The following is a 26,440-nucleotide window of genomic DNA, read 5'->3' as shown; positions in this document are numbered from 1 at the left end:
GGGAGTGAGATGAGACACCCAGCTCTCCCCAGCTCCTTCCTTACCCTGGAGGTGAACTCTCTTGGGCCTGCTGATTCTGATTCACATAATGAAAGTGTCTGTTTTTTTCAACATGAATCTGGAGAAACAAGGAGATTAAGTTGTAAGGAAAGATTCGATTGAGGAGCTTCAAGGCCTTCCTCAGCATTTTCTTGGCAAGCACCATCTGGCCCATGTTGAAACAGACCTACAAGGAGAAGAAAGGGGAAGAAAGGAAAAGAAGAAAAGCAGTGATTCTAGGCTTGGTTGGTATGTTCCAAAAACACATAGTTAAGGAATCTTATCCAAAAAAGGTCATTTAAGGCCCAGGAACAAGATCTCCCAGGGCCTGGCACAATCGGAAATGTTTCTTGGATGTATCTGTGGAAGGATGGTTGAATAACTAGGACTTTGCATCCTCATTGTTCATCATCTACCTCTGAGAAAATGTTTACCCATTCCTGTCCATTTTGGGAGGTTGTTAGATAAACATTTCATAAAGCTGTCAACCGAGAGGCTAAAGAAGATCTTGCTGCAGACAAGTGATGGTGAGGAGGTTTGAGGCCTGGGGCTTGGGGTTCTGGAATCTTGGGAAAGATCTGTGGCAGAGGATGGGAGGAGGATGTAGAAAGTATAGGGATGACTTCTACTACTTCTTCTACGTAAAGCCGCAGTGATAAAGAACAGATGAACTGCGTTTCTAATGGTTTCTTACCTGACCTTTGAGGGTAAAAAAGGTAGTCCACTCAAAAGTCTTACTCCAAGATTTTTCCTTCTTGAGAATTTTCAGCAACCTCTCTCCCTCATTCAAATATATGTAAGCCTGCAACCAGCACAAGGAGTAGAAGGTATTGAGTCATCAGGGATTGGGACCAAGGAGGGGCCATTGCCCCAGACTCTACTGAAGGAAGAGAAACAGGACCACCCAGCTCCCACCTCCATCTCTTCCTTCAGCTCCTGACCAGAGTCCTTCAAACTCTAGACAGAAAGGGTGGGGAAAGTTCCTGCTGAAGATATGGGTCACCTTCATGTTCCTCTTGATTTACTGAATCTCATTCTAGAGGATGAATCTAGAAACCTCCTCCTTTCCTCATGTTGTCATGTAAGTCACCTTACCTGAAGTTTTCCCCAGGGCAATTTCCCTCTTTGAGTAATTCCATCGCCAACCTCCCTATTTCCAATAGTGTACTCATGGCTCCTGAGAGCATCCTCACATCTATGACAAGCCAGTCTCTACTTTTGGAATGAGTTAGGAGCCACTCCCATTTCTTTTGCCAGGGCCATCGTTGGGAAGTGGAAGAGGAAGGTAAGGCCCTGAGCAAGCTTCCTCCCTTCATCTTCAACGTCCTATGAAATCGTGAAGAGAGTCTTGGCACTTGTAAACACCAAGGCAAGGTCAGACTTGAAGAGTAAAATAAAGTGGGGCACTGTCCCCAAGTCTCATGCAGCCTAAGGCGTAGGTGTTGGATGCAGAAAGAGGGAGACAAGGTTTCTTTGCTGGGAGATGGGGAAGCAAATGTCACATTTTGGGACCCTGCACTGGGGCTCTGCTTCCAGTCATTGTTTTCCTGAGCATTTGTCACTCCCTGGATAATGAGATGAGGGTGAGCACAGGTTTAGCAAGTTAGCCCCCAAGGCTGCCTAAACCTTCTCTTCCTGGTACTCACTGGCCGCATCACTGCCTTCTTCACCTATGTGTATAAAATATGCACAGGAGCCTTTTGTTCATAAATATTTGAGAGAACCACAGCTTACTGACATTTTTAATGGTGTAATTTTAAAATTTTATATAAATCTAAGGTGTGGAGTTTAATTAGGCCACAAATATAAAATCTGAAACAGTCCACAAGTGCAGGCATAAAGGGTGGCAGCCATGGCTACTCGGGTGTGGGAGGCTCTGCCCAGAAAGGCATTTCCTCAAGTGAGTTCGTGGAAGCTTCGTCAGCCAGCTGCTCTATGAAAAGTGGTCTAAGGTCAAATAAGTTTGAGAGAAAAAATACGTCTCAGTCCTAGCCCAACCCTCTGGGAGATTTCTATGGATCTTAGTGTATTAAGACCCTGAAATATTGTAGTACAAAAATCTATTTAGCTTTATTCAGCTCAGCGCTTCCCAACTTACTTAACAATAAATTCTTTTATTTCATCATATGTATCAAATCCCCACATTTCTAAGGGCATATTGCCCTGGAAGGTTATTTACAATTATCCTAGAGAAATAGTCACTAGGGCTTTGGTGGCCTAAAGGTATGTATGATAATTTAGCACAAGTTACATGAAGACCAAAGTGAGCGAGCCCCTTCAGGGATCACAAGACTAAAACTAGATTTCTGCTTATTCAAAGACCTACAGGTATTTGTGCTGACAGATACTTGGGGAAGACGGAGAGCAAATGCGGCTGGGACATTACTGAGGAAGACACTACTGAAACTGAAGAGTTGAAACCAGGGTCTCATGTAGGTAGACAATTCATAGCAAGTTTCTAATGACGGCAGTATTTTAAATGATGTATAATGGTAGTTGTGGTTTGTTCTGACTTTTTCACAATCTCAGCTCATTTCCTTTCTGAGCAATTTGATTTTCAAAGAAGGGGGTGCTGCTCAGAATCAAGAACATGAAGTAATAATAATAAAAAAAAAAAAGCACTAGAGCTTTCTTTCTGGTCCTGTGGGCTGTAGGTCCGTCTCAAAGGTGGAGGGGATCTGGGCAGAAACACCTTACCATATAATTATCACCCAAGATGAGATAAGCAGACGCAAGTTCTAGGAAGTAATATAAGGCTTTGTTGTTTTCTCCCAAAGCCAGAAAATGGTGAGCCAGAGGCATGATGACAATCTCTAAGATTTCCTCACACTGGCAAGATTCCAGAGGGATGATGTCATTCTCAGATGTCCTCATCTTTGATATAATGATGTCAAAGAAACTCAAGATCTTTTCTCTTATTTCTTCAGAACTGTCCAAATGCAGAAATAAATAGGAGTAATAATTTGTAGATATAGTATAGTGTTTGAGATGAAGAGATCTTCAAAAACAAAACAGCAAGATAAGAAAATCTAATGTAGATTTCTTCCACTTGGTGGTGGTTTTAGCATCTGTAAAACAACTCAGGAAGTGTGCATCAGATACTATTATCTAGGTACTTCAAAGAGGAGCTACAGGGACTTCCCTGATGGCACAGTGGTTAAGACTCTGCACTCCTAATGCAGGGGGTCCGGTTTCGATCCCTGACCAGGAAGCTAGATCCCACATGCATGCATGCTGCAACTAAGGAGCTGGTGAGCCATAACTAAGGAGCCCACCTGTCACAACTAAGGAGCCTATATGTGGCAACTACTGAGCCCATGTGCTCTGGAGCCTGTGTGCCACAACTAGAGAGAAGCCCGCACACCACAACAAAGAGCCTGCTTGCCGCAACAAAAGATCCCACATGCCACAACTGAGGAGCCCGCCTGCCATAACTAAGACCCAGCGCAACGAAATATGTAAATAAATATTTAAAACAAAACAAAACAAAAAAACCCAAAGAGGAGCTACAGCAGAGGATATGGGGGAGGGGGTCTGTCCTGGGAAGGGCCCATAGGTTCCCGCTCCATTACATAACTACTGACCAAACTCACCACACACACCCTCTGATTTGTGCCTAAAAGACCCAGAGTACTGGCCAGACAAGTGATTCTAACAGTGTTCTGAATTTAATGCCAGTTGTTCAGCTCTACCTCCTAAACAATTACAGAAGCCTGTACCTGAGATTTTCAGAAAATATTGCAGATCTCTTAGAAGTCTCTATTCTGGAAAATGTGATCTCTTCTTCAGCTGGAAAATAAACAAACAAGTGAGTTGTATGGGTCATTGAAATGTTCATGTGGCAGAGATGTCCGGTGTCCGCTGAAGCTTCCTGTTCCCCTTCCACGACAAAGTTGTTGTTGCCCAGCCAGGATCTACATTTTCCAGTCCCCAGTGCATCTTAAGTGAACACATGTGTTTACTTTGAAAATGGGATTCCATCAGAAGTAATATATGTCACCTCTGAATTGAGATGGTTAGATATCTTCACTACCTTCTCCTTCCACAGGAAAACAAATTAACTGTGGGGATCTAAGGGATAGCAAATCTACAACATAGTCAGGGAGGCTGGGTCCCTGACTGACTGTGTTCAAGGCTATTGGACAACATTCTCATTGGATCATTACCTGGGCAGAAAAAAACCTGTCATTCAACGGTGTTAACCCACTGAAATGCTGGGGTTTGTTTTAGATGATAACATTATCCTAACTAATTTACCCTGCAGTAATTCAAACTATGAATTAATGATGCTGAAGAAAGCGATGTCAGCTTCTAATGGAGAAATACAGACAATTAATGGAATACCCCAAAGGGCTAACTTAAGGGCTGAGAGCCTTGAATTTGAAACCTTCAGTCTATCTAGACTTCAATAGGTTAGAAAATTCCATAATGATCTTAAAACAGAAAACAAATGAGGATTGTTGAAATCTAGCCACTTCTCCATTCAGGGAGAAGGAAGAATCCTAAAGAGGGGAAGGGACTTGTCTCAGATCATATATCTGTTCGTGATGGAAGTCTCCTGACTCCAAGGTGAATGCATGACTCCACAGATCTTTTAATTTACAAAATTCAGTTTCAGCATCTATTGATACTTATCACCTTCTTCTGAAAGCTTTCTGTGCCCTTGCCCCATAGAATTAGTGCCTCAACTTGTGTGTGCCCATTGACCCCATGCAGACCTCTATCATCATCCTTTATCACACTGTATAAGGATTAATTTGCCCACCTCTCCTAGTCTGCTGTCTAGTTTATCTCTAGTAGACTAGAGGCTGAATAAATTGAATTATGCCTTTATCCTCCTATTCCTCTAAAACTTTCTTGTCAGGGTTACCAGTGACAACCAAGTTGCCAAATCCAAAGGTTACATCTTTGTCTGCATCTTATTACACCTCTTGGCAGCATTTTCGATAATTGACCACTTCCTTTTTTTCACCGGCTTTCATAATACCCATTCCCTTGTTTCCCTCCCTCATTGGCTGCTCGCTTTACTGGCTTCTACTCCTCTATCAATGTTCCAAATTTTGGTAAGCCTCAGTTTGACCGTGGGCTCTTTTCTCCATCCAAATTTCTCCCTAGATAATTTCACCTGCCCATGACTTTAAATTCTACCCATATGACAATGACTTTTGGTTTTCCATCTTTAAGACCTGACATCAACCCTTACCTACCGACTCATACATCCAAGTGTCTCCTTGGCAGCTACCACGTGGATGCCTAATTGCAAAATTAAAATGATCTAAACAGAACTCTTGAATCTCTTTTCCATAAACCTACATCCACCAACGTTTCGCCTGTCTTAGAAAGCATCACTGTCGTATTCATTTCTCAAGGCATCACTGCCATATTCATCTCCTCAAGGCAAAAACCTAGACAACGTCCTTGATTCTTTTCTTTCCCTCACCCCTATCCCCATTCAGTCCATCAGAAAGTCCCATTATGTCTACTCCAATACATATCTGAATCCATCTTCTTCTGTCAATCTTCTCTAGAGCACCACCCTAGTCCATCACCAAATTTCATCTAGACAAGTGTGAAAAACTGATCTCCCTCCTATTCCTATCCTCTTCAATCTGTTTTCTAAAATGAAGGCAAAGTAAGTTTTTAAAAACATGATTCAGGACTTCCCTGGCAGTGCAGTAATTAAGAATCCACCTGCCAATGCAGGGGACACGGGTTCGACCCCTGGTCCAGGAAGATCCTACATGCCGTAGAGCAACTAAACTCATGTGTCACAACTACTGAGCCTGAGCTCTAGACCCCATGCTCCACAACAAGAGAAGCCACCGCAATGAGAGAGGCCACTGCAATGAGAAGCCCACGCACCGCAATGAAGAGTAGTCCCCCTCGCCACAACTAGAAACAAACAAACAAAAAAGCCCATGCACAGCAATGAAGACCCAACGCAGCCAAAAATAAATAAATGAAATAATAATTTTAAAAAAATGATTCAGATCTCAGTGGCAGAAACTGCTTGTTTCCTATCTCAACTTCCATTGTCCCTTTTCTCCTTAGTAATAGAACTCAATTTTACTTGGGGAAGCTACATTTTCCAACCTCCCTTGCAACTGGATATATAGCCATGTGACGTATTGTATTGTATTGTATTGGTCCTTGAGATATAAGAGGAGTATTGGGTAGGAAGAATTCTAGAAAACTACTGAAAAAGGAAGGGGCATCCCTTTCATTTTTTGGTTTCTTTTCTCCTCCTTCTAGTGTTAAATGTGAACATGATGGCTGGAACTCCAGCTACTATTTTGAACCAAGGATCTCTGATGATCATGAAGCCTCCATACCAGTCCCAGTGATGAGACAAGCATTTTACATAGAGAGAAATACATTTAATAATAAATTTAAGCCACTCTAGCTGGGTCCTTGTTATATGCAGCCAATACTAATTCTAATCAATACTTTTCTAATGTGTTCTAATCCATTTGGAATAAAATTCAGAATATTTCTCAAGGCCTCCAAGTCCCCCTGATGCTTCTATTAATTAATTCGTTTATTGTCTATCAGCCTCTATTAAAATTCAATATATGAGAATAGACTCGTCTGCCATTTTCACCACTATATCCCCAATGCCTAGATCACTGCCTGACACATAATAGATACTCAATAAATGCGTGTTTTTTGGGGAAAAAAATCAATGATTAAAAATAAAATGCTGGGCTTCCCTGGTGGCGCAGTGGTTGAGAGTCCGCCTGCCGATGCAGGGGACACGGGTCCGGGAAGATCCCACATGCCGCGGAGCAGCTGGGCCTGTGAGCCATGGCCACGGGGCCTGTGCGTCCGGAGCCTGTGCTCCACAGCGGGAGAGGCCACAACAGTGAGAGGCCCACATACCGCAAAAAAAATAAATAAATAAAAAATAAAATGCTATTCCTTCTTCAACATCCTATATGTTTTGTTTTATATTTCAAATTGTAATAGTGATAGAATGAGATGTGGCAAAAAGCAATATTGGCTAAATAAAGCAAATAAAGTCAGGATATATAAGATATGATTTTTGTCATATCATTCAACCCTTGGGTGAATCATATTATTTTTAGGTCTCAATTTTCTTCATTTATGAAGGAAATATATTAAAAGTTCCCTACTTCAAAGAGGATCTGTAAAAATCAAAAGAAAAGAAATATATGGAATGCTTGTAGGTTCTCAGAAGAAAGGAGAAAAGCAAAGATAGTACTTGCTCACCTGTGGTTTCAAAGACTCAGAAATAAGACTTCAAGTTCAAGATGAAAAACTGACCTCTTTTATTTATCTCCTGACCTCCAGGTCCAGCACATTTTACCCCATTAAAACAAGAATAAAATAATTTTTAAAAGCATAAACTCACAATATACAGAATGGAAGGGGTCAATTCCTATCTTAGGGCCATTACCCTGGCCCTCCCCTCTGCCTAGAATGCTCTTCCCCAGCCATCCATACAATAAAATCCCTCACTTCCTTTGCCTTTCCATGAATCTTACCTCTCACTGAGGGCTACCCTAACGACTCTGCACTCCTCATCTCCCTTGCCCTACCCAACATTCTTTTCTGGTTTTCTCCTTGGGATCACTTATACATACTACAGAATTTACTTCTTTGTTAATGTTTTCTCTCCATTGTCTGCTTCTCCCCAATAGAATGCTGTTTTGTTCCCTGATGCATCTAAGGTGCCTAGAGCACTGTCTGACACATATCAGAAACCCCATAAGTATTTGATGAATGAGTAAATGAAACATTAAATGAGATTTCAGCACATGTCAAGAAGATCAAGGAATGAGAGGAGTGCTCCCTGAAGAATTAGATGGAGCAAGTGGAACGAAAGAGCCCAGGAGGGAGCCCATGGGCTGTTGATCCTTGGAATGGATCAAGAGTCAGATAAGTTTTTAGGAAGGACATGAGGATTGATAGAGAATTGAAAAGAAAATCAACTTCCTCACTATCTGATTCATAGCTAATGCTGTGTCCTTGAACCTCTTATGATATGTCCTTCTCCAACCTTTTTTTTTTTTGTGGTATGCGGGCCTCTCACTGTTGTGGCCTCTCCCGTTGCAGAGCACAGGCTCTGAATGCGCAGGCTCAGCGGCCATGGCTCACAGGTCTAACCACTCTGCAGCATGTGGGATCTTCCTGGACTGGGGCACGAACCCGTGTCCCCTGCATCGGCAGGCAGACTCTCAACCACTGCGCCACGAGGGAAGCCCCTCCAGCATTTCTTAAAAGCATACCTCATGGACTTCCCTGGTGGTACAGTGGTTAAGAATCTGCCTGCCAATGCAGGGGACAAGGGTTTGAGCCCTGGTCCAGGAAGATCCCACACGCCGTAGAGCAACTAAGCCTGTGAGCCACAACTACTGAGCCTGCACTCTAGAGCCAGTGCTCCGCAACAAGAGAAGCCACCACAATGAGAAACCAATGCACTGCAACAAAGAGTAGACCCACTCGCCGCAACTAGAGAAGGCCTGCATGCAGCAACAAAGACCCAATGCAGCCAAAAATAAAATAAAATAAAATAAAAATAATTATTAAAATAAAAGCATACCTCACACTTTGGGAGATTCAGGGGTAATGGACAGACTGTCCAGCCAAGATTGAAGCAGGATATTATAAAGAAGACATGGCAAACAAAAAGTTTCCTAGAAACTCTAGGAAAAATAAACTTCTGTTAAGAAATCTATTCACGAAGAGGAACCAAGATGGTGGAGTAGAAGGACATGCTCTCACTCCCTCTTGTGAGAACACCAGAATCACAACTAACTGCTGGACAATCATCGACAGGAAGACACTGGAACTCAGCAGAAAACACACCCCACCATCCAAAGACAAGGAGGAGCCACAATGAGATGGTAGGAGGGGCGCACTCACAGTAAAATCAAATCCCATAACTGCTCGGTGGGCGACTCACAGACTGGAGAACACTTATACCACAGAAGTTCACCCACTGGAGTGAAGGTTCTGAGCCCCACGTCAGGCTTCCCAACCTGGGGGTCTGGCAACGGGAGGAGGAATTCCTAGAGAATCAGACTTTGAAGCCTTGTGGGATTTGATTTCAGGACTTTGACAGGACTGGGGGAAACAGAGACCCCACTCTTGGAGGGCACACACAAAGTAGTGTGTGCATTGGGACCCAGAGGAAGGAGCAGTGACCCCATAGGAGACTGAACCAGACCTACCTGCTAGTGTTGGAGGGTCTCCTGCAGAGGCGGCGGGTGGCTGTGGCTCACTGTGGGGACAAGGGCACTGGCAGCAGAAGTTCTGGGAAGTACTCCTTGGTGTGAGCCCTCCCAGAGTCTGCCATTACCCCCACCAAAGAGCCCAGGTAGGCTCCAGTGTTGGGTTGCCTCAGGCCAAACAACCAACAGGGAGGGAACCCAGCCCCACCCATCAGCAGTCAAGTGGATTAAAGATTTACTGAGCTCTGCCCACCGGAGAAACAGTCAGCTCTCCCCACCACCAGTTCCTCCCATCAGGAAACTTGCACAAGGTTCTTAGATAGCCTCATCCACCAGAGGGCAGACAGCAGAAGCAAGAAGAACTACAATCCTGCACCCTGTGGAACAAAAACCACATTCACAGAAAGATAGACAAGATGAAAAGGCAAAGGGCTATGTACCAGATGAAGGAACAAGATAAAACCCCAGAAAAACAACTAAATGAAGTGGAGATAGGCAACCTTCCAGAAAAACAATTCAGAATAATGATAGTGAAGATGATCCAGGACCTCGGAAAAAGATTGGAGGCAAAGATCCAGAATATGCAAGAAATGTTTAACAAAGACCTAGAAGAATTAAAGAACAAACAAACAGATAAACACTACAATAACTGAAATGAAAACTACACTAGAAGGAATCAACAGCAGAATAACTGAGGCAGAAGAATGGATAAGTGACCTGGAGGACAAAAAGGTGGAATTCACTGCTGCGGAACAGAATAAAGAAAAAAGAATGAAAAGAAATGAAGACAGGCTAACAGACCTCTGGGACAACATTAAACGCAACAACATTCGCATTATAAGGGTCCCAGAAAGAGAAGAGAGAGAGAAAGGACCCGAGAAAATATTTGAAGAGATTATAGTCGAAAACTTCCCTAACATGGGAAAGGAAATAGACACCCAAGTCCAGGAAGCGCAGCGAGTCCCATACAGAATAAACCCAAGGAGAAACACACCAAGACACACAGTAATCAAATTGGCAAAAATTAAAGACAAAGAAAAATTATTGAAAACAGCAAAGGAAAGACGAAAAATAACATACAAGGGAACTCCCACCAAGTTAACAGCTGATTTCTCAGCAGAAACTCTACAAGCCAGAAGGGAGAGGCATGGCATACTTAAAGTGATGAAAGGGAAGAACTTACAACCAAGATTACTCTACCTGGCAAGGATCTCATTCAGATTCGATGGAGAAATCAAAAGCTTTACAGACAAGCAAAAGCTAAGAGAATTCAACACCACCAAACCAGCTCTACAACAAATGCAAAAGGAACTTCTCTAAGTGGGAAACACAAGAGAAGAAAAGGACCTACAAAAACAAACCCAAAACAATTAAGAAAATGGTCATAGGAACATACATATCGATAATTACCTTAAACGTGAATGGATTAAATGCTCCAACCAAAAGACACAGGCTTGCTGAATGGATACAGAAACAAGACCCATATATATGCTGTCTACAAGAGACCCACTTCAGACCTAGGGACACATACAGACTGAAAGTGAGGGGATGGAAAAAGATATTCCATGCCAATGGAAATCAAAAGAAAGTTGGAGTAGCAACACTCCTATCAGATAAAATAAACTTTAAAATATAGAATGTTACAAGAGACAAGGAAGAAACTACATGATGATCAAGGGATCAATCCAAGAAGAAGATATAACAATTGTAAATATTTATGCACCCAACATAGGAGCACCTTAGTACATAAAGCAAATGCTAACAGCCATAAAAGGGGAAATCAACAGTAACACAATAATAGTAGGAGACTTTAACATCTCACTTACACCAATGGACAGATCATCCAAAATGAAAATAAATAAGGAAACAGAAGCTTTAAATGACACAATACACCAGATAGATTTAATTGATATTTATAGGACATTCCATCCAAAAACAGCAGATTACACTTTCTTCTCAAGTGCGCATGGAACATTCTCTAGGATAGATCACATCTTGGGTCACAAATCAAGCCTCAGTAAATTTAAGAAAATTGAAATCATATCAAGCATCTTTTCTGACCACAATGCTATGAGATTAGAAATGAATTACAGGGGAAAAAACCGTAAAAAACACAGACACTTGGAGGCTAAACAATACGTTACTAAATAACCAAGAGATCACTGAAGAAATCAGAGAGGAAATCAAAAAATACCTAGAGACAAATGACAATGAAAACACAACGATCCAAAACCTATGGGATGCAGCAAAAGCAGTTCTAAGAGGGAAGTTTATAGCTATACAAGCCTACCTCAAGAAACAAGGAAAATCTCAAATAAACAATCTAACCTTACACCTCAAGGAACTAGATAAAGAAGAACAAACAAAACCCAAAGTTAGCAGAAGGAAAGAAATCATAAAGGTCAGAGAAGAAATAAATGAAATAGAAACAAAGAAAACAATAGCAAAGATCAATAAAACTAAAAGCTGGTTCTTTGAGAAGATAAACAAAATTGATAAACCATTAGCCAGACTCATCAAGAAAAAGAGGGAGAGGGCTCAAATCAATAAAATTAAAAATGAAGAAGGAGAAGTTACAACAGACACTGCAGAAATACAAAGCATCCTAAGAGACTACTACAAGCAACTCTATGCCAATAAAATGGACAACCTGGAAGAAATGGACAAATTCTTAGAAAGCTATAACCTTCCAAGACTGAACCAGGAAGAAACAGAAAATATGAAGAGACCAATAACAAGTAATGAAATTGAAACTGTGATTAAAAATCTTCCAACAAACAAAAGTCCAGGACCAGACGGCTTCACAGATGAATTCTATCAAACATTTAGAGAAGAGCTAACACCCATCCTTCTTAAACTCTTCCCAAAAATTGCAGAGGAAGGAACACTCCCAAACTCATTCTGTGAGGCCACCATTACCCTGATACCAAAACCAGACAAAGATACTACAAAAAAAGAAAATTACAGACCAATATAACTGATGAAGAGAGATGCAAAATTCCTCAACAAAATACTAGCAAACAGAATGCAACAACACAATAAAAGGATCATACACCATGATCAAGTGGGATTTATCCCAGGGATGCAAGGATTCTTCAATATATGCAAATCAATCAATGTGATACACCATATTAGCAAACTGAAGAATAAAAACCATATGATCATCTCAATAGATGTAGAAAAAGCTTTTGACAAAACTCAACACCCATTTATGATAAAAACTCTCCAGAAAGTGGGCACAGAGGGAACCTACCTCAACATAATAAAGGCCATATAAGACAAATCCACAGCAAACATCATTCTCAATGGTGAAAAACTGAAAGCATCTCCTCTAAGATCACGAATGAGACAAGGATGTCCACTCTCACCACTATTATTCAACATAGTTTTGGAAGTCCTAGCCACAGCAATCAGAGAAGAAAAGGAAATAAAAGGAATCCAAATTGGAAAGGAAGAAGTAAAACTGATACTGTTTGCAGATAACATGATACTATACATAGAGAATCCTAAAAATGCCACCAGAAAACTACTAGAGCTAACCAATGAATTTGGTAAAGTTGCAGGATACAAAACTAATGCACAGAAATCTCTTGCATTCCTAGACACTAATGATGAAAAATCTGAAAGAGAAATTAAGGAAACACCCCTATTTACCATTGCAACAAAAAGAATAAAATACCTAGGAATAAACCTACCTAGGGAGACGAAAGATCTGTATGCTGAAAACTATAAGACACTGATGAAAGAAATTAAAGATGATACAAACAGATGGAGAAATATGCCATGTTCTTGGATTGGAAGAATCAATACTGTGAAAATGACTATACTACCCAAAGCAATCTACAGATTCAATGCAATCCCTATCAAATTACCAATGGCATTTTTTATGGAACTAGAACAAAAACTCTTAAAATTTGTATGGAAACACAAAAGACCCTGAATAGCCAAAGCAGTCTTGAGGGAAAAAAATAGACCAGGAAGAATCAGACTCCTTGACTTCAGACTATACTACAAAGCTACAATAATCAGGACAATATGGTACTGGCACAAAAACAGAAACATAGATCAATGGAACAAGATAGAAATCCCAGAGATAAACCCACACACCTATGGTCAAATAATCTATGACAAAGGAAGCAAGGATATGCAATGGAGAAAAGACAGTCTCTTCAATAAGTGGTGCTGGGAAAACTGGACAGCTACATGTAAAAGAATGAAGTTAGAACACTCCCTAACACCATACACAAAAATAAACTCAAAATGGATTTGAGGCCTAAATGTAAGACCAGACACTATAAATCTCTTAGAGGAAAACACAGGAAGAACACTCTTTGGCATAAATCACAGCAAGATATTTTTTAATCTATCTCCTAGAGTAATGGAAATAAAAACAAAAATAAAGAAATGGGACCTAATGAAAATTCAAAGCTTTTACACAGCAAAGGAAACCATAAACAAGATGAAAAGACAACACTCTGAATGGGAGAAAATATTTGCAAACAAATCAGTGGACAAAGGATTAATCTCCAAAATATATAAACAGCTCATGCAGCTCAATATTAAAGAAACAAACAATCCAATCCAAAAATGGGCAGAAGACCTAAATAGACATTTCTCCAAAGAAGACATACAGATGGCCAAGAAGTACATGAAAAGCTGCTCAACATCACTAATTATTAGAGAAATGCAAATCAAAACTACAATGAGGTATCATCTCACACCAGTTAGAATGGGCATCATCAGAAAATCTACAAACAACAAGTGCTGGAGAGGGTGTGGAGAAAAGGGACCCCTCTTGCACTGTTGGTGGGAATGTAAATTGATACAGCCACTATGGAGAACAGTATGGAGGTTCCTTAGAAAACTAAAAATAGAACTACCATACGACCCAGCAATCCCACTACTGGGCATATACCCAGAGAAAACCATAATTCAAAAAGATGCATGCATCCCAATGTTCACTGCAGCACTTTTTACAATAGCCAGGTCATGGCAGCAACCTAACACCCATCGAAGATGAATGGATAAAGAAGTTGTGGTACATATATACAATGGAATATTACTCAGCCATAAAAAGGAACGAAATTGGGTCATTTGTTGAGACGTGAATGGATCTAGAGACTGTCATACAGAGTGAAATAAGTCAGAAAGAGAAAAACAAATATTGTATATTAACGCACGTATGTGGAACCTAGAAAAATGGTACCAGTGAACCGGTTTGCAGGGCAGAAGTTGAGACACAGATGTAGAGAACAAACATATGGACACCAAGGGGGGAAAGCCGTAGGTGGCTGGGGATGGTGGTGTGATGAATTGGGCGATTGGAATTGACATGTATACACTGATGTGTATAAAATTGATGACTAATAAGAATCTGCTGTATAAAAAATAAATAAAATTAAATTTAAAAATTAAAAAAAGAGATCTATTCACAGTATATTACTACTTAGTTCTCTAATGGACAGCATTTTCATAGTCTTAATAATGTAAATACTTGATTGATTTATCTAATGATAATTCTATAACAATATTGGAGGAGAGGTGCCCAAGAGTGGCTTAATAGAGTTTAAATCCTTACCTACCATAGCAAGACTAAAACAGATGATGTCAAATTTGATTTTTAAAAAAGCAGCATTGGGCTTCCCTGGTGGCGCAGTGGTTGAGAGTCTGCCTGCCGATGCAGGGGACACGGGTTCGTGCCCCGGTCCGGGAAGATCTCACATGCCGCGGAGCGGCTAGGCCCGTGAGCCATGGCCGCTAAGCCTGCGCGTCCGGAGCCTGTGCTCCGCAACGGGAGAGGCCACAACAGTGAGAGGCCCGCGTACCGGGAAAAAAAAAAAAAAAAAAAAAGCACCATTAACATACCACTTAGTATATGGAAGTAATGACTAGAGGGAACAGCTAAGTTAAAAATGTTTGCCCCTGAGAAGAAATATTGAACATACATATGCAGGGCAGTAGTAGGTCATGGGACTATTGCTTTTACGGTAAAACTTTCAGGAAATCTAAAAAATGTCTTTATTTAAAGATGTCTAGTTGATACTCTTTTAAATAGGTGAAAAATTATAAGGGAAATAGTCAAACCCTGGCCTCACTCAGGTGGAGGTTCTGTTGAAAGGACATCAGTAGATATGACTCAGAGATATCTGGTAACATATGCTCCAAGGTCAAACGGTTAAGGAACATTGGAGAACCTGAAATAACTGGAGTTGTTTCCTTTGGTGGCCCCAGCCAGCCTGCTTAAGACCAACGAACTACTCAGGCTAAACTGTCTGCTAGCTGCCAGCTGATTCTACCCCTCACCAAATAAATAATTAAAACATACATATATAATATATGTAGTTTATATATAATTTGTTTATATATATAACGTGTATATAAAATAAGACTCACTGATCCCACAGAGTCTGGAATACAGTAGGTCCCCTACATACAAATGAGTTCCGTTCTGGGAACACGTTCATCAAGTCCAATTTGTTCGTAAGTCCAACAAAGTTAGCCTTGGTACCCAACTAACACAATCATCTGTATAGTACTGTACTATAATAAGTTTATAATACTTTTCACACAAATAATACATAAAAAACAAACACAAAAGTAAAGCATTTTTAATCTCACAGTACAGTACCTTGAAAAGTACAGTAGAACCAGCTACATCACTGCTGCTTTTATGCCTGCTTCTGGACATCCTGGGCTTGTAATAAAGATACTGTACTACTGTACTCTATACAGTACTGTACAGTAAAGTACACAAAAGCACCACCACTTGTAGAGGATGCACACACCTGACAATGTACGCCAGACACATAAACTAACTTACATGACTGGACATGCGAGCGCACGTTCACATCTTTGAAAGTTCGCAACTTGAAGGTTCCTATATAGGGGACTTAACTGTATTCTTTCCCTTTTCTCTTATCTCTGTCAGTTGACTCTCTCCTATTAATGCTTTCATTGGTGCTTTGACTATGGCCCTGTGTTGGGATCCTTCACTGAAGATCCCCTGATCCAGTCATGCATCCTCTTCAGCTCTCCATCACCTGCCCTCTAGGTGCCTGTTTTATTCTAGCAGCCCACTACTAGGGGTCTTCTCACACTCCTAGGGGTACTCTTGGGAACAACTTAAAATGATGCCAGGCTGGCTTTTTCTCCCAGGTGAGTTATATCTGATTTATAGGAAACCCTCACACATCGTCTCCCAAACTCTGGGAGGGCAGGTTGATCCTGGTGCAGCCACAGGCCACTCTGCCCTCATTAGGTGTGAGGTCTTCTGTGTCATCTAACTGATTCCAAGGAAGACATCTTCCTAGCACTGACGCTCATACATTTTTTCCACTGGAACCTTGTTTCAAACTAGACAGAGAGCAACAACATTTTATCTGCCAAGAAACACCACTCCCTCTCGGATCTTGCTCTCCCCCCCGACTTCATGTCAGACCCTGCTCCCTACCAGCTACCCTCCTTGGATTCCATCCCTTGGTGCGAAGGAAGCTGGGTCTGTTTTATTCCTTTGGACATTTTAATTTGGGCTCTGGTCACACCCTATTTTGCCAGAGTCCTTACCCCCGAATCCTTCCTGACAGTCTCACAGTGAGATTGGTTCTGCCAACTCAGCTACATGTATACTCCCCAACTTCCTGCCCTGCTGACCTACACTGCTCATGTCTCATCATTCATGGTGCCTGAGCCTGCAGAGGACTTGAAATCCTCATGGTCCAGACCCACTTCTTCTAGGTCTTGTCTCCACGTCCCCCAGTTATAGTTAGGACTAATTAGGAACGAAGAAAGTTTACTTTGAAATCCATGGGACTTAGCCATCTTCCTAATGGTATCCAAGTCCAAAGTGTTGAGCCGGATGTCCACTGCAAAGTGGTGAAAGGGGACGAAGTCTCCACTTCGGCAGTGGTCACACCTGTGGGCGTTTTCTTCCAGAAAGCGGGCACATTTCAAGTGCATGGCTTTCTTCTGGTCTTTCAGCCACAGCTCATAGGCTGTTTTCTGCATCATCGGGCTGCAGAAGCGAATGATGTGGCACTCAATCACCTCACTTTCCAGCTCACAGAGCTCTTCCTCTTCACCATGGGCTAGAGAGGACAGAAAGGCAGTGGGCCATAAGTCAGCCCCTGCTACAAAATACAGATCAGTTCTTTGAGCAAGATGTGCCTTAAACTAAAGGAAATATGGGTCACTTCCAGGCTCTACTTACCCATTCCTTCAGAGGGTGGCTGCAGAGAGAGGGAACGATAATTCACCTCAAACGAGGCCGCGTTCTGTTTTAGGGCTATTCGTAGCTCCCTGCCATTCCGGAAACAGTCAAAGACGTTGGATTTCACGAGGGTTGCCAGGGCAGTGATCATCATCTTCATGTTCCAACAAGGGAGAATCTCATACAACAGTTCTGTAGTGAAGGTCAGGCCAATGATGGCTGCACATCTCACCAACATCTGGCGGGACAGGCTCATGCTATCCAGCTGGACCAGAGAGATTTCTGCAGGTGGAAAGCCACACAATAGGGAACTAGTCATCTGTCTTTATCAAATACATTCTAGAGATGGACAACTGTCCTGTTCTCTAGTTCTTGTTCAATAGAACTACACCCAGCTGAGCTAGGCCAAAAGAAGTATTTGCTTAGTACCTATTTCACAGATAGCACTTGTGTCAGGAGTATAAAAGATGGAGATGCTATGACCTAAAAATATGCATGTCCCATTGGCCATGACAATAAGATGGATTTCAAGGTGTTCTGATTTTGTGTTAAAGTGTGACAAGGGTGTGTGAGGAGAGCAGAGGTCATGCTGAAAAGTGGTCAGAAGGAGAAGGGCCTGCCATCCGTGTTCTGTGTTGACTTCTCCAGCTGCTCATTCTCTGTCTTCTTCACTGGCTGCCCTTTCTCCTGGAACTTCCCAGCAATAAGCTTTCTCTCTATCTGCCTCAGGGATTCAGTTATTCTTGTGACAACCCATTACCATCTCTATGCTCATGACCAAATGTCAGAGAGCTCCTAGCTCCAATTCCATCTTCTCATCTAAGTTCGCGTATCATAGCTCACATGGCTTCTTGGACATCTTGACCAGGATGTCCTTCTATTACATCACCCTCCTCAGGGACAAAATATGAACTTCTCAATATGTCCACAGAACATTGTAGAAACCGAGCTAGTCCAGATATAAGTAGGGTTAGCAGATGTAAGCTTTTATATGTAGAACAGATAAACAAAGGCTACTGTATAGCACAGAGAACTATATTCAGTATCCTATAATAAACCATAATAGAAAAAAATATTTTAAAAAAAAAGAATGTGGGAATTCCCTGGTCGCCTAGTGGTTAGGATTCCAGGCTTTCACTGCCATGGCCTGGGTTCAATCCCGGGTCAGGGAACTGAGATCCTGCAAGCTGCATGGTGTGGCCAAAAAAAAAAAAAAAGAATATATATATATATATATATATATGTATGTATAACTGAATCATTTGGCTGTACAGCAGAAATTAACACAACATTGTAAATCAACTACACTTCAATAAAAAAAATATTGATTAAAAGAAACCAAGCTAATCCACCTTGCTATTTTAGTAGACATAGTGAATGAAACACAAATGATGCTCTTTTGGAGATAGAGAACTTGAGGTCTCATCCTTGTACTAAACATTTGAAGTTGAACATTTTATAGATGGCATGGATTGGAGCTGAATGCATGCTAGAACACTGCTTGAAATTCATTTTTCTTGAAATAAATAACAGTACATCCCTGATATAAATTCACTTGTTTGTCATTTCTTATGGAAGTAGATAGCAGGAAAAGTATCACTGTTAGATCTTCTCTCTCACTATTTGATTTCTGTTTAATTGAAAATGTACTATACCTCATTCTTTTATGCAGACGAATAAAACTTTGTTCAAATCAGACTCCAGCGTATGCACAGGGGGAAGGTGGCTCCTGTTTAGAAGCAGAAAAGCCAAGCTTGTAATGGAACCTTCCCATTGCCTGGGCAACACACAATAAAAACAAAGCCAGTCTTCTATCTTCCTTTCTCCTTTGTTGGAGGCATCCTAGAGAAAGCAAGAGGGGAATCTAGGTCCTGGAAAATGAACGCCAGGTCAAATTTTCTTTACCTTTTAATGATGCTGGCAGTGACAAGTTTTTCAATCTGACACCACTAGCGAGGTTACAGACTTCTTCATTTCCCTCCTCAAGACCAAAAGTAAATTTTTTTAAGTCCTCTGTTGGCTTAGCAAAATTCTCTACAGAGAGGTAGAAGGGAAGAAAAGTTGAGAGTCATTGTCCTATTATTATCTGGATTTTCCAATAAACTTCGAGATGGGTCTCACATGAGAAAGAGCAGGCAGAGATGTGTGTTGGTTTGTAAAGTATTCTGGAATACTGTGTTTTAAGTAAAACTGATATATGAAAATCAAAATTTACTCAAAACATGTTTTTCCTCCCCTCCCCCCAAGAAAAAAGGACTGGTAATAACTACAGGATGTCTTCCATAAGACATGCAGTTTTACAAATATAGCTTATATTATACACTTATATATATACTGGTATGCACATTGAAATACCCACACTCGGAGGCAAACACATTCTGTGGAAGACTGTACTCTACTTAAAGATGTGGTTATTGTCAGAAAGAGATATTAAAAATGGTGAAGATTTCACGATGGCGGAGTAAGACGTGGAGGTCACCTTCTCCCCCACAAATACATAAGAAATACATCTATATGTGGAACAACCCCTACAGAACACCTACTGAATGCTGGCAGAAGACCTCAGACTTTCCAAAAGGGTGTGCGAGGAGAGGGGATTCAGAACACCGCCTAAACGAGCTCTAGAGACAGGTGCGAGCTGTGACTATCAGCGCAGACCCCAGAGACAGGTATGAAACGCTAAGGCTGCTGCTGCCGCCACCAAGAAGCCTGTGTGCGAGCACAGGTCACTCTCCACACCTCCCCTCCCGGGAGTCTGTGCAGCCCGCCACTGCCAGGGTCCCGTGATCCAGGGACAACTTCCCCGGGAGGACACACAGCGCACCTCAGGCTGTTGAAACATCACGCCGGCCTCTGCCGCCGCAGGCCCGCCCCGCACTCCGTGCCCCCCCCCACCCCGGCCAGAGTGAGCCAGTGCCCCTGAATCAGCTTCTGCTTTAACCCCGTCCTGTCTGAGCGAGGAAGAGATGCCCTCAGGCGATCTACACGCAGAGGAGGGGCCAAATCCAAAGCTGAAACCCAGGAGCTGTGAGAACAAGGAAGAGAAAGGGAAATCTCTCCCAGCAGCCTCAGGAACAGCGGATTAAAGCTCCACAATCAACATGATGTACCCTGCATCTGTGGAATACATGAATAGACAACGAATCATCCCAAATTAAGGAGCCGTGTGGATGAAAGGCTCTCGGTGCTGCAGCCAGGAGTCAGTGCTGTGCCTCTGAGGTAGGAGCGCCAACTTCAGGACACTGGTCCACAAGAGGCCTCCCAGCTGCACATAATATCAAACGGTGAAAATCTCCCAGAGATCTCCATCTCAACACCAGCACCCAGCTTCACTCAACGACCAGCAAGCTACAGTGCTGGACATCCTATGCCAAACAACTAGCAAGACAGGAACACAACCCCACCCATTAGCAGAGAGGCTGCTTGAAAATATAATAAGTTCACAGACAATCCAAAATGCACCACCGGACGTGGTCCTGCCCACCAGAAAGACAAGATCCAGCCTCATCCACCAGAATACAGCACCAGTCCCCTCCACCAGGAAGCCTACACAACCCACTGAACCAAACTTACCCACTGGGGGCAGACACCAAAAACAACAGGAACTATGAACATGCAGCCTGTGAAAAGGAGACCCCAAACACAGTAAGTTAACCAAAATAAGAAGACAGAGAAATACACAGCAGATGAAGGAGCAAGGTAAAATCCCAACAGACCAAACAAATGAAGAGGAAATAGGCAGCCTACCTGAAAAAGAATTCAGTAATGTTAGTAAAGATGATCCAAAATCTTGGAAATAGAATGAAGAAAATACAAGAAACGTTTAACAAAGACCTAGGAGAACTAAAGAGCAAACAAACAATGATGAACAACACAATAAATGAAATTAAAAATTCTCTAGAAGGAATCAATAGCAGTATAACTGAGGCAGAAGAACGGATAAGTGACCTGGAAGATAAAATATTGGAAATAACTATCACTGAGCAGAATAAAGAAAAAAGACTGAAAAGAATTGAGACAGTCTCAGAAACCTCTGGGACAACATTAAATGCACCGACATTCTAATTATAGGGGTCCCAGAAGAAGAAGAGAAAAAAAAGGGACTGAGAAAATATTTGAAGAGATTATAGCTGAAAATTTCCCTAATATGGGAAAGGAAATAGACAATCAAGTCCAAGAAGCACACAGAGTCCCATACAGGAAAAATCCAAGGAGAAACATGCCAAGGCACATATTAATCAAACTATCAAAAATTAAATACAAAGGAAAAATATTAAAAGCAGCAAGGGGAAAGCAACAAATAACATACACAGGAATCACCATAAGGTTAACAGCAGATCTGTCAGCAGAAACTTTGCAAGCCAGAAGGGAGTGGCAGGACATATTTAAAGTGATGAAAGGGAAAAACCAACAACCAAGATTACTCTACCTAGCAAGGATCTCATTCAGACTCGACGGAGAAATTAAAAGCTTTACAGACAAGCAAAACCTAAGAGAATTCAGCACCTCCAAACCAGCTTTACAACAAATGGTAAAGGAACTTCTCTAGGTAGGAAACACAAGAGAAGGAAAAGACCTACAATAAAAAACACAAGACAATTAAGAAAATGGTAATAGGAACACACATATGGATAATTACCTTAAATGTAAATGGATTAAATGCTCCAATGAAAAGACATACACTGGCTGAATGGACACAAAAACAAGACCCGTATATATGCTGTCTACAAGAGACCCACTTCAGACCTAGGGACACATACAGACTTAAAATGAGGGGATGGAAAAAGATATTCCATGCAAAAGGAAATCAAAAGAAAGTTGGCATAGCAATTCTCATACCAGACAAAATAGACTTTAAAGACTATTACAAGAGACAAAGAAGGACACTACATAATGATCAAAGGATCAATCCAAGAAGAAGATATAACAGTTGTAAATATTTATGCACCCAACACAGAAGCACCTCAATACATAAGGCAAATGCGAACTGCCATAAAAGGGAAAATCAACAGTAACACATTCATGGTAGGGGACTTTAACACCCCACTTTCACCAATGGACAGATCATCCAAAATGAAAATAAATAAGGAAACACAAGCTTTAAATGATACATTAAACACGATGGACTTAATTGATATTTGTAGGACAATCCATCCAAAAACAACAGAACACACTTTCTTCTCAAGTGCTCATGGAACATTCTCCAGGATAGATCATATCTTTAGTCACAAATCAAGCCTTGGTAAATTTAAGAAAATTGAAATTGTATCAAGTGTCTTTTCCAACCACAAGGCTATGAGACTAGATATCAATTACAGGAAAAAATCTGTAAAAAATACAAACACATGGAGGCTAACTAAAAGTACAATACTAAATAACCAAGAGATCACTGATAAATCAAAGTGGAAATCAAAAAATATCTACAAACAAATGACAATGAAAACACGATGACCCAAAACCTACGGGATGCAGCAAAAACAGTTCTAAGAGGGAAGTTTATAGCAATACAATCCAACCTCAAGAAACAAGAAACATCTCAAATAAACAACCTAACCTTACACCTAAAGCAGTTAGAGAAAGAAAAACAAAAAAACCCCGAAGTTAGCAGAAGGAAAGGAATCATAAAGATCAGATCAGAAATGAAGGAAACGATAGCTAAGATCAATAAAACTAAAAGCTGGTTCTTTGAGAAGATAAAATTGATAAACCATTATCCAGACTCATGAAGAAAAAAAGGGAGAAGACTCAAATCAACAGAATTAGAAATGAAAAAGAAGTAAAAACTGACACTGCAGAAACACAAAAGATCACGAGACATTACTATAAGAAACTATATGCCAATAAAATGGACAACTTGGAAGAAATGGACAAATTCTTAGAAAAGCACAACCTTCTGAGACTGAACCAGGAAGAAATAGAAATTATAAACAGACCAATCACAAGCACTGAAATTGAAACTGGGATTAAAAATCTTCCAACAAACAAAAGTCCAGTACCAGATGGCTTTATAAGTCAATTCTATTAAACATTTAGAGAAGACCTAACACCTATCCTTCTCAAACTCTTCCAAAACATAGCAGAGGGAGGAACACTCCCTCTGCTATGATGCGAGGCCACCATCACCCTGACACCAAAACCAGACAAAGACGTCACAAAAAAAGAAAACTTCAGGCCAATATCACTGATGAACATAGATGTAAAAATCCTCAACAAAATACTAGCAAGCAGAATCGAACAGCACATTAAAGGGATCATACACCATGATCAAGTGGGGTTTATCCCAGGAATGCAAGGATTCTTCAATATATGCAAATCAATCAGTGCGATACACCATATTAACAAACTGAAGGAGAAAAACCATATAATCATCTCAATAGATGCACAGAAAGCTTTCGACAAAATTCAACACCGATTTATGATAAAAACCCTCCAGAGAGTAAGCATAGAGGGAACTTACCTGAACATAATAAAGGCCATATATGACAAACCAACAGTCAGCATTGTTCTCAATGGTGAAAAACTGAAACCATTTCCACTAAGATAAGGAACAAGACAAGGTTGCCCATTCTCACCACTACTATTCAACATAGTTTTGGAAGTTTTAGCCACAGCAATCAGAGAAGAAAAGGAAATAAAAGGAATCCAAATTGGAAAAGAAGAAGTAAAACTGACACTGTTTGCAGATGACATGATACTATACATAGAGAATCCTAAAGATGCTACCAGAAAACTGCTAGAGCTAATCAATGAATTTGGTAAAGTTGCAGGATACAAAATTAATGCACAGAAATCTCTTGCATTCCTAGACACTAATGATGAAAAATCTGAAAGAGAAATTAAGGAAACACTCCCATTTACCACTGCAACAAAAAGAATAAAATACCTAGGAATAAACCTACCTAAGGAGACAAAAGACCTGTATGCAGAAAACTATAAGACACTGATGAAAGAAATTAAAGATGATACAAACAGATGGAGAAATATGCCATGTTCTTGGATTGGAAGAATCAATACTGTGAAAATGACTACACTACCCAAAGCAATCTACAGGTTCAATGCAATCCCTATCAAACTACCACTGGCATTTTTCACAGAACTAGAACAAAAATTTCACAATTTGCATGGAAACACAAAAGACCCTGAATAGCCAAAGCAATCTTGAGAAAGAAAAATGGAGGTGGAGGAATCAGGCTCCCTGACTTCAGACTATATTACAAAGCTACAGTAATCAAGACAGTATGGTACTGGCACAAAAACAGAAATATAGATCAATGGAACAGGATAGAAAGCCCAGAGATAAACCCATGCATATATGGTCAACTAATCTATGATAAAGGAGGCAAGAATATACAATGGAGAAAAGACACCCTCTTCAATAAGTGGTGCTGGGAAAACTGGATAGCTACATGTAAAAGAATGAAATTAGAACACTCCCTAACACTATACACAAAAAGAAAGTCAAAATGGATTAAAGACCTAAATGTAAGGCCAGACATTATAAAACTCTTAGAGGAAAACATAGGCAGAACACTCTATGACATAAATCACAGCAAGATCCCTTTGACCCACCTCCTAGAGAAATGGAAATAAAAGCAAAAATAAACAAATAGGACCTAATGAAACTTAAAAACTTTTGCACACCACAGGAAACTAGAAACAAGATGAAAAGACAACCCTCAAAATGGGAGAAAATATTTGTAAATGAAGCAGCTGACAAAGGATTAATCTCCAAAATTTACAAGCAGCTCATGCAGCTCAAGATCAAAAAAGCAAATAACCCAATCCAAAAATGGGCAGAAGACCTAAATAGACATTTCTCTAAAGAAGATACACAGATTGCCAACAAACACATGAAAGGATGTTCAACATCACTAATCATTAGAGAAATGCAAATCAAAACTACAATGAGGTATCACCTCACACTGGTCAGATTGGCCATCATCAAAAAATCCACAAACAATAAATGCTGGAGAGGTTGTGGAGAAAAGGGAACCCTGTTGCACTGTTGGTGGGAATGTAAGGTGATACAGCCACTATGGAGAACAGTATGGAGGTTTCTTAAAAAACTAAAAGTAGAACTACCATATGACCCAGCAAACCCAGTACTGGCCATATACCCTGAGAAAACCAGAATTCAAAAAGAGTCATGTACCACAATGTTCATTGCAGCACTACTTACAATAGCCAGGATATGGAAGCAACCTAAGTGCCTGTCAAATGATGAATGGATAAAGAAGATGTGCCACATATATACAACGGAGTATTACTCAGCCATAAAAAGAAATGAAATTGAGTTATTTGCAGTGAGGTGATGGACCTAGAGTCTGTCATACAGAGTGAAGTAAGTCAGAAAGAAAAAGACAAATACCATATGCTAACACATATATATGGAATCTAAAAACAAAATGGCTCTGAAAAACTTAGGGGAAGGACAGGAATAAAGACACAGATGTAGAGAATGGACTTGAGGACACGGGGAGGGGGAAGGGTAAGCTGGGATGAAGTGAGGAGTGGCATGGAGATATACACACTACCAAATGTAAAATAGCTAGTGGGAAGCAGCCGCATGGCACAGGGAGATCACCTCGGTGCTTTGTATCCACCTAGAGGGTGGGATAGGGAGGGTGGGAGGGAGATGCAAGAGAGACGAGAAATGGGGATAAATGTACATGCATAGATGATTCACTTTGTTATACAGTGGAAACTAACACACCATTGTAAAGCAATTATACTCCAAGAAAGATGTTTAAAAAAATACAACAATTTAACCAAAATCCTTAAGATTATAACTTTCAGCAAGGTAATTTTTCATATTAGAAACTCATATGATTACAGTGATCCAGAAAAAATATGTTGAAAACAGATGCTCATAGTCTCCTTAAACATTAAAATATTGTACATAGCCTAAATATCCAGCCATAACACAGTGATTACCTTAAATATTACATAGCCATTATGGTACAATTGTTGAGGAATACTGAGTTTGGAAAATCTTCAGCTG

General features: G+C 40.7%; 1 protein-coding gene across 1 annotated transcript in view; it reads right to left on the bottom strand.

Moving 5' to 3' along the window:
• ADCY10 (adenylate cyclase 10) overlaps positions 1–26,440 on the bottom strand; it is a 96,178-nt gene that overhangs the window by 21,407 nt on the left and 48,331 nt on the right. The window contains exons 18-24 of the mRNA XM_060142212.1: positions 19,345–19,473; positions 17,440–17,721; positions 17,027–17,317; positions 3,759–3,828; positions 2,737–2,968; positions 734–841; positions 45–226 (exon numbers count right to left, since the gene is read on the bottom strand). Coding sequence (XP_059998195.1) covers positions 45–226; positions 734–841; positions 2,737–2,968; positions 3,759–3,828; positions 17,027–17,317; positions 17,440–17,721; positions 19,345–19,473 — 1,294 coding nt within the window. The remainder of the gene's footprint in view (positions 1–44; positions 227–733; positions 842–2,736; positions 2,969–3,758; positions 3,829–17,026; positions 17,318–17,439; positions 17,722–19,344; positions 19,474–26,440) is intronic.

This window comes from Lagenorhynchus albirostris, chromosome 2 (assembly GCF_949774975.1).
Source record: "Lagenorhynchus albirostris chromosome 2, mLagAlb1.1, whole genome shotgun sequence".
Lineage (NCBI taxonomy): Eukaryota > Metazoa > Chordata > Mammalia > Artiodactyla > Delphinidae > Lagenorhynchus > Lagenorhynchus albirostris.
This window is presented reverse-complemented; position numbering and strand designations above follow the sequence as displayed.